The 9,782-nt window shown below is 39.9% G+C and overlaps 1 protein-coding gene across 1 annotated transcript in view; it reads left to right on the top strand.

Annotated features, from left to right (window-relative positions):
* Window positions 1-9,782, top strand: part of PPP3CA (protein phosphatase 3, catalytic subunit, alpha isozyme) — a gene marked incomplete at its 5' end in the record, with an annotated part of 115,173 nt that overhangs the window by 76,174 nt on the left and 29,217 nt on the right. The window contains 2 exons of the mRNA XM_009703340.1: window positions 4,071-4,148; window positions 6,022-6,116. Coding sequence (XP_009701642.1) covers window positions 4,071-4,148; window positions 6,022-6,116 — 173 coding nt within the window. The remainder of the gene's footprint in view (window positions 1-4,070; window positions 4,149-6,021; window positions 6,117-9,782) is intronic.

Raw genomic sequence — 9,782 nt, 5'->3', positions numbered from 1 at the left:
TCTTCCGTGATTCAGCATGACACATGAAGTGGAGGCAGAAGGCTGGGTTGTTCTGGAAAAGCCTGTTGCGTGGGGGTTTTCTGTTTGTTTGTTTTCCCTCTTAGCCAACTGCTTTATTTCTGGCTCATCTGAATTACAGTCTGGGCTCTGCAAAGCAGGGCAAGGAGGAGAGTGTTTCTGGAGGGGTAGAGATCAGCAAAACTAGTAGGGAATTTGATTACAAGATGATAATTTTAATTAGAAAGATTAGGGAAAAAAAATTGCCAAGCAGAAGTCTTATCTGAAACAAGCTTTTACAGAAAACTTTTGCCATAATCTCTGTTTCATTGACATTTTGCAATGCTTCATGCCTTCCAGGCAAACAGCAGGTATTTCTCTGTTGAGGAGTATTGCTTAGTATGAAACTGCATTTGGGCAGGAGCAAACTGATGTTAAGAAAGTGCTGGAAGTTAAAACCCTGTATTTATTGTCATAACTGGTATCGTGCGTGTAATAGCTGCGTACGGTGAAAATTTTGCTTCTCCCCAGCTGAAGAAAAATACCTGAGACTTGCTTTGCTGTTTTCAAAATAAAATATCCAGATAGACTGCTCATGGGTTGTAGTGGTCTGGGTAATACGAGCGCTGGCTCATTACAGAAACCATGCTACTCACTTAGAATAAAAGATGGCAGGCAGATTATTTGTGGGTGGGTGTGTTTGCATGGAGGACGATGGGGCATCTCTCCCTTTCTAGGTGTGGGCCCTGTAGAATCTGCCAAATTCTGCTAGTAGAAGTCTCTTTTCCATGGATTTGTGAAGAATAAGATAATTAAGGAATTTAAAAAAAGCACTTTTGTACTTTGAAATGGAAAGAAGAAACTATCATGTCTATTTAGGAGCATTTTTTTACCACTTCATTGTGTCTTCTTTAAAAGCAGTACTTAACACTGGGTGAAAAGAATACTATGGAAAATAAAAAAAGGAATAGGCTAGACATTTTGAGCAGCTGTGCTGATAATGAACATAATCAACTGTCTATCAGATTTTTCTTTATAGACCCCAGTTTTCAGAAGTTAATGTAAAAATTTCTAAACAAAATGTACCATAAGTCTACATTTAGTCACAATTAATTATGAAAAGAAATGTATGCAAATTAGTTCTCATTTGCCAGTGGTTTGAATGGCAGGCTGTCAGCATTTGAGATCACTGCACTTGCCAAAACGATACCCCACGTAATTTGGGAATTGAAATTATTTGATAATGGCAATCGTTTTAGACAATTCCAAATACAAAACCTGCAACTGAGAATATATGCTAGATGGGTCAAGTCCAAAACCAGCAATATCCCATTCTACTGGGTTTGTAGCTTCTAGCTGCAAATGACATTTCAACTTCAAAATATCCAGGAAGGTTGAAAGCAAGCAGTAGCGTTTCTCTTGGATAAACTGAAGGAAGATGCTGCATTAGATTTTGCACCCTCCCATTTTTTTTTTGGTGAATTTTCATCTCTTTCATGCATGAAGTTAGAAACTGCTGGGGTTGTTAAGTGATTGCAAGTGGGCTCTGAAGGTGGTCCATGAAATCATGACTGGGACAGCAGGTCTTCTGTGTAATGTTTAGCTGTTTTGTGGGGTTTTTTTAAATTTTATTTTTTTTTTTTAAACTCGAGAAGTATGTTTAGCAACAGCTTTTACTTAAGTACTTTGCATACCAGTGTTACTGTATGACCGCATCTTGCCCCTAAGGTGCTGCAAACCAGCCTGCTCTTGCCAGGGTCTTTGATAATACGTACAGTCCTGTAACATAATACCTGTATGTGAGTTATGCTTGGAGATTCAGAGACTCTGCAGGTTGGTTTGTGTTATTTACGGGCACCCTGTGAGCTCATTGTGCTGCAGAACCAGCACAGAAGTGATCATGGAGATGCCTTAGGGTCTTCCCTCACACCTTGTATTTCCTTCTTTAAACCTTTCCGGCTGTTCTGTTATTGAACTATGGGAAAGATGAATTGATAGTGGAAAATAAACATGGTGAATGGGTGTTAATGCAGAGTCTGTTTTGCTTTTTCTCCAGCCATCAGGTGACATTTCAGAGCTGCTATGTGAGGTTTACACGTTTTGCCGGGAGTTCTGATTTATTTTTTTTTGTGCAACAATTTTGATTGTTGCTCTCCTACTTACCCAGCAATGAGAAAAAGGAACGGTAACATCTACATGTCACATCACGGACCTCAAATCCAGGAAAATCTGTGTCCTGGTCCCGGTCTCAGGTCAGACGTTGCTCTGGAGCAGGCTGCACTCGGCAGGCACCCAACTCTTCGCCCGTGCCCACCTGCCTCTCCACCACGTCGGCTTCGGAGCTCGGGCGCTTGGACTTGGTCAGACTCCAGTCAGATGGAGGGGCACAGGAGAATAACGGCTCAGACTCCTGTGCCAGGCCAGCTTTTGTCTTGCTGATGATGTGCAGGCAACCTCCAGTACTGGAAGTAAATTCAGATAGTGACAGGAGGTGGTAACACTTGGTTTCTCCCCAGTTTTAATGTTTTAAATGCAACTCCTTTAAGCTGCTGGCAAGAATGAAGCCAATACCATGCTGCATCCTTGCCAGTGAGCAATGTTAAATTGAGAAGTGCCTTTCAGATGTAGAGTCACCGGGCTGCAGGGATGTGGATGAAGCTGCCTGCTACCTCGCAGGGGTGCCCGCTTCCCACCCTGCTGAAAGGTCATGAAATACAAAGCAGTCAGCTGAATGATTGCTTGGTTTCAAAGGTGGGAAATAAATCTGGGTAAGACCAAACGAATTGTGTAGCACTGGCCTGAAGAGGGAGAAAAGGGAAGAGCTCTAGATGTCACCTGAATTAAGACTCTTTCTCACCCCTTAGGTGTTTTAAGGGGCCTGGTAAGGTTTTGCCAAATCTGCAAAGTCTCTTTTATTCCAATACCACTTCTCCTTTACTTTCTTCATGCATATTCTTTGTTCTGTTTTTCTCTTGCTACAGTTGGCTTTTGACGGGGGAAGACAGGAGGTTTTGGCTTTCTTGGGTCCTGTATTAAATTACTAACGACAGGAGAGGAGAGCTTTTGCTTCTTGTCTTGAAGTGATAGATGGCCATCATGCTCGTTAACCTTCAGTACAGGCATGGAGAGTCATCAGTGGTTTAAAAGCAAGAAGAAAACAATCATTAAAGAAAAAACAAAACTTATTTTCAAAAGAAACAAAATAGAGTAATTTTAAGTTCTGTAACGTTTATTTAGGTATAATTTTAAACAACTTTTCTCTGAAAACTTACTATTTCACACATTCAGGTTATGTTGTTTTGTTTTTCTTGTATGTGATTTCCATGTGTGTTCAGTGTCTTAAACAGCAAGAATGGTTTTCATGATGCTGAGTTTGTAAGAAAGGGCTCCTCCATTCTCCTTGAAAGCAACACTGTCCATGTGCAGTGAAAAATGTGATAGAGATTCCTCTATCACCATTTTCACCTAATGAATTTTTTTTTTCACTCATACAGTAGAACATGTCTTGGAAAGATGTATTCAATGGGCATATTTTGGGGATTTCAGAAGTCACAGAATTTACATTTTAAGTTGGCAAGGGGAAAGATAATTCTTGTTTATTAAGGAGATAAAGTTCAGAAGCTCAAACATCTCCAGTGTGGAGGCTGATTTGCCTTTCTTCTTTCTGTCTCTCTCCCTCTCTTTCCGCACACCACCTTGTTACCTGGTGTCCGTAAGCAGCCGATGCATACTGCGGTTAGTGGGCAAGGAGGTTTTCTGTTGCAAGCAACCATTGTATCACATTTTTCTTTTTCAGACTACATTGAATCTTAAAGCATAATAAAAGAAAGCAATTTCTTTCTGACAAGCAATAGGGTGTTTGTTGTTATGTGTTCAATTGCAACTTGCCAGTGTTCCTCTCCATGCAGTTACGGGGTAGGATTAAAAAAGTGTTGCTTCTGCTGAAATCTGCCTGCAGAGCAGGGGCTGATTTCATGAATGATGCATGTTGGATGAAACATTTATTGAAAGCTAGAGCTAAATGTGGTGCTTCTGATAATGCCATAACAAGTGCTATTATTTTCTTCCAACAGTTACCCTGCTGTATGTGAATTCCTACAGCACAATAACTTGTTATCTATACTCCGAGCTCATGAAGCCCAGGATGCTGGGTAAGTATGTGTGGAGAGGAGGCACTAGTAATGTAGAATGGCTTACTGTTGTCAAACAGAGCAAGGAAAGAAAGAACAACTGAGTGAGAATGCACTGGAAAACTTAAAATTAAGTTGCAACAGCTTTCACTTTTTATTAATGCTATAAAAACGTACACTGGCATTAGAATGTCTTTTACATGATTATTACTGAGTTACAGGACTTAATGAATCCTCATATATCCCACTTACTTCACCTTAGTGATTTTAAGTGGCATAAAATGAGGAAAAGTTATTTGGATGCCAAACTTGGGAAGGAAAACAAATTCAGCTCTGAAAAATAAGTTTTGCAAATGTGCCTGAGACTTCTGACACACCGAGTGCCACGATGCCTGGGAAGTGATTTGGCTGACGAAGGCCAGAACTATCATCTGTTAAGTCTTTCACACCTACCTGAAACTTCTGGGCCTGCTGGTATTACGCTTTATCAAGAAAATAAATTTGTGAAACTCGGTAGCCAAAAATTACTTTAAACAGGAGTATCATTAATGAATTTAAGGAGTTTGTTAAGACACTATGTGCAAAACCAATCCAGGTTGAGCACTAGGTGACATTGATGGTTCCCTCATGAAACTATTGCCAGGGTAAAGATAGAATTTTTTTATGCCACTTTATTATTTTTTATAATTTTTTTATATTCATTGAAATGTACCATTGTGAGATATGAATGAAGGATTGGTATCTAAATAAATAGCTTTGCATATCTTGCATAAATTATTAATGTGTTTATTTGGAGGTAGAAACTTTACCCAACCTCAATAGTAATAAAAGATAAAGTAGCAAGACTGTAAGAATGAGGTCAATATTCACTATGCATATAAAAAGCTATTCTGAATGACTGAATTATCACATACTTAAAAACGTCTATGCAACTAAAAGCAAGCTATTACTCTGCCAAAAATAACTGACATGAAATTCCTAAGGGTAATAAAAATTTCATTTTTATTGTATTGCTTTCCAATAAAGGGTGAAAAATAAAATTTTGTAGAAGGGATTACATTGAAACTATACAATGGTTTCAGTGCAACTATTGTGGATGTTTGCCACATTGTTCAGTTTCTTGTAGCTGAAAACTAAACAGCAGTATTTGGTGTTACTTGTGTCTTAGTAAGACAAAAATACTGTTTGGTTGGTTTGCTTCCAGTTACTTGCAGGTTTAATACTTGATTGATGATATGTTGGTCCAATAAGCCTTTTCGTTTTCATAAGGCAGCAAAGTTAGGTAATGAAAACACGCAAGCATTAATAAACTGGCTAAAGGACTGGATGAGATTAGACACAGTGTCACCAAAATCGGTGACAACAGCACTGAAAATACTGGACCTCCTGTTTCCCCTCCCCTTCTCATGCTTTCCATCTCTTGCATGCCTGGAGAGGGCGGGCAGCTGGAGGGTCATGGAGGACGTGCACTTCTCTTCTGAAGGTTGTACCCTGCATCTCCAAGGCACGTGCTGGTGCTTGTATTTACCCGCAATCCCACGGAGGGAAAGTCTGGGAATGTCCCAGGGTGCTTGTCCATAGAGGCCGCCTGGCTCCAGGGATGGGCACTGGGTGAATTCGTAACAAAAACCACCCCTGGCTCACGGGATTTCAGATGGAGACACAGCTTTTGAGTGTGGTGTGGATCCCTGGCCATCCCAGGTGGCTATAATGAGTAAGCTTACAGGAGGTATTTTTTTCCATGGCTTTAAAAAGCATATATGGATATTTTTCTGTCTTGGCATTTGTTAACGGCCAGTGCAGTAACATAGTAGGGATTTTTGCATTTTATTTGGTCAGTGACAAATATACATACAACACTGGGCAATAATTAGTATCTGCTCTTTCCTTGTAGGTATCGTATGTACAGGAAAAGCCAAACAACAGGCTTCCCTTCGCTAATCACCATTTTTTCAGCACCAAACTATCTAGATGTGTACAATAACAAAGGTAAGAATTTAATTCCTGTTAATATACAATAGACTGTACTTCTTTTTATTCAAATGTATTACGTTGGTTTTCTTTTTCACTCCTTTCTCTATTTATCAGTTCATGCCCATTTTTTTCCTCTATTAGTTAATGCCCATTCCATTTATTACGTAATACAAATCTAATTAAATTTATTACAGGCAGATGTATGCCTCTGAACAAAACTGTAGATCCTAATATGCCTTAGGATATTTCTGTATTTTGACTGCAAGTTATTAAGTAAATGTTACACAGGAAGCAAAACTGAAAACAACTCTATTAACTAAAAGAAGTATATTAAGAAATGCTGTGGGTGAGATGTTCGGAGCCCAGTGTTCCTTATAATTAATTATTTGTCCCTTTACTCCTTTCCAATAAAATTAATAGAGTTTGTATATGCAAACCCTCTAGCCAGCTAACAAACTTTGACAGGTCACGAGTGGTTAAAGCGTGGGATAGATATTGCCTGAGTTCCTTTATGTTTTGATTTTTTTAATCACTTGAAAAGTATTACATAGGAAATGAAATACCATTAGCCAAAGAAAGAAAAGGTTACTGCACAAATAAGCAGTCACTGGTCACTCTATAAAGACTCTACTGAATACAAGTGTTTGCAGCTTCTCTGAGTTTATTAGTTTATTGCATTCCCTGAAATTTCCTCTAATGAACTGGAAAAAAAAAAATCATGTTTCTAAAAATAAAGCATTCTAATAAATCTGTCCTCCTGTATCTTGAAATGAGCAACAATGTTTACTTTCTCGTATTCCCAGTAAAGCTAAAGTTATTTGTGTTCCTCTGTGAGCAAAACAAAATAATTTTTTTCTCAATGATATTCTTAAAAGTAGCTCCATTGCAAAGAGATCAGTTTGTCTTGAGAAGAGACATTTTTAATTTGGATGCCTGCCTGGAAAGGAAGTAAGCAATTTTAATTTTTTTTTTTTTCTTAAACTTGCAAAAGAAAGTTTCTTCAGGTATCATTTTATATTATAAAACTTATAATCTAAAAGCTGTTATGCCATGGACTGTATGCAAGGGAAGGAAACACTTCACTGTTAGATGATGGGGGTTGTACACTTTGGTGTTCTCAATATGTGTGTTAACTTGAGGAAAAATTAATAAAAGCATTCTACAAAAAACCATGCAAGCAGAGCTGTCAGTAGCTACTTTTGTAAAAGTAAATAATATAGGGACTCTGCTAGCAACCCAAAAAACACAAGAGGAAAGAAGGACTGTGTTCATTTTCTTGGCAGCATCATTACTTTTGGTGGAAAAGTGTGTTCACTCAGGGTTGGCTGCTTTGGGTGGAAGGCAGACCGATGGCACGCCTGTACAAAGAAGGTGACAGAAAGCATTCCCTTTTTGTTTCTTAATGCATGGAGGCAGTTCTGTACACATGAAGGCAACGGGTGAACAATGTGAGATTTTTGTCATGAAGGCAAATGTTAAATGTAAAGCAATGATTTATTCAAAATACTGAATTTGAAACCACAGAGTTTGGATGGTGAAGAGAAGTGCCTCTCCGTTATCTCCGTTTTGGGAGAGAGGGTCATTTCCCTTGTTCCAGGATGCTCCTCTGTGGCAGGCAGGTCTTAAAAGTGGTGGAAAGCCTTTTCTGGTGCAAGGCGGTAGGCCAGCTGCCGAGAGGCACTGGGTATCTGGGGTCACAGCTGCGGTTTGGGTGCGCTACTGGCGATAATCTGCTCCCAGTGAGCTCAGGCACATCAGCAGAGATGCGAGATCGGCACCGGTGTGCCACTCTTTAATGTATGACTTGTTGTAAATTTAAAGGCTGACCTTTAGTGGCTTTGTAATGAATTTCTGTTGAGTTTAACTGCCTCCTTGTCTCTCATTAGAAGTTTTGACGCATTATTTCATGTGACTGATTGCACTGGCTCTTGGCATTTAAAGAACATGATGCATAGTTTTTCATGCTGCATTGCTCATATGTCTTCATCTAGATAGTGTTTGGGTGCTTGCTTCCCTCTTCAGGAGAGAAAAACACCATCCTCAATCAGTCCAAAACATGGCTACTTGTTGGCTTCCTTGATTTGCAGCAGATGAATTAACTAAGAACAGAGAGCTTCTGACTGACTGGTTTGAGGAGGTGAAGGAAGGCTTTTCCATCCAGAGGTGTTACAGGACAGTTGCTTTAGCTGACGCATCGTGGTCTAGTGCAGAACCCGATTGATTTGTACATATCATTTGGGGTTTTGGTTAGTGTCAGTCCTTGGAAAAGGAGTTACTCTCCTACTAGTAAGTGCCTTTCCTTCTAGTGTGCATTCTAGCGTGCTTCTGGTTGTCACTTAGCTAATACAGTCGCCCTAAAGTAAGTTCCTGAGAGGTTCCATCTCCCACTGACATGAATGGGTCATTTTCAAAGGCAGTGTTGTTTAAGACAAATTTCTTTTTTTAAAGCTGCAAGGGGCTAGGAATGTTCATTTTCTACCCCAGATTGATAGTTCTCATACTGATTAAAGCAAATGTACTGTTTTGTACTTCTCCTCTCATACTGATTAAAGCAGATGTATTTTCTTGTACTTCTCCAAAGCACTTCAGAAGGAGTGGGCTTGCTTGCCAGCTTTATCCAAGGACTTATTCATTCCCTGCTGGAGAGCAGCCACTGGGATCAGATATGTCCTCAAAGAGCAGTAGGGAGGCAACATGCCCAGAGCAAAAGGAGGTTAGGCAGGAGTAGCTGAAGATATGCTGAACATGGTCTTGTTTTGGTAGCTTATCTGCTGTTAATAATGCTGCTGTGGACCATCTGCATGGGGCGTCTCACAGTACTGACCCAAAAGAGATGGGAATCTCTTCCCAAAGGAGATGGGAATCTCTTCTGGCTTTGCTCTGCTGGATTCTGGCACTGAAGGGAGTTTTCTGTGTCCTTTTGGTTACTGGCCATTGCCTCATGAAGGCTGTGTGTGTAGTTCGTCTGTCATGTGGCTGCTGGTCCTGTCGCAACCCCAGCCCACACACATGCAGAACTTCGGGTGCCAAAGTTAGGTTTTTTAATCAGGAGGCTCCTGTCAGGGGTTCCCTCTGTAGTTAACGAAGACAGAGAGAGAGACTTTCAGGGGGTGATTCAGAGGCTCGGAAACTGCCTAGATATGGGGAGCCTAGTGTCCCTCCTCTTCCCAAGACTGTCCTCCTTCATTATTGTTGTTAATGCCTTCTGCATTCGTTATCATGAAGAGCATTGGCAAAAGGGAGGAATTTATACATACAGTTTTTAGCAACTTCTGAGCTTCTGTCCAGTGTTTTCATAGCTTTCTCAAACATTTCTACTCTCATTTATATTATTAAAATGTATAAAGAAAAAGTTACTTTAAGGTTATTATTAAAACTTATTACAATAAATACTGGTGCATTGATGATTTTCTAAGACTGCTCCTTCTGGAGAGGATCAAAACTCCTCATGCAAGAAGGTAAATGTTAATTGGATTGTGATAGTTACCTGTGACTTCAGGGCCTCAGGGGAAGGCTCTACTGATCAAGAAACTCTGAGAAAGAAAGTAAGTAGAGGTTTACCCCGGACTCAAGGGTGCCCATCACCAGGAGAAACTCTCTATAGGAACAGAATAAGAGAGTGCCAAAAATTACTACATTGTACGAACTGCTGGCTTTGTACCGTGTCTAAACTTTCATTCC

Source organism: Cariama cristata, unplaced genomic scaffold (assembly GCF_000690535.1).
Source record: "Cariama cristata isolate BGI_N322 unplaced genomic scaffold, ASM69053v1 scaffold6737, whole genome shotgun sequence".
NCBI lineage: Eukaryota > Metazoa > Chordata > Aves > Cariamiformes > Cariamidae > Cariama > Cariama cristata.
The sequence above is the reverse complement of the archived record's forward strand: the minus strand, read 5'-3'. Positions and strand labels throughout refer to the sequence as shown.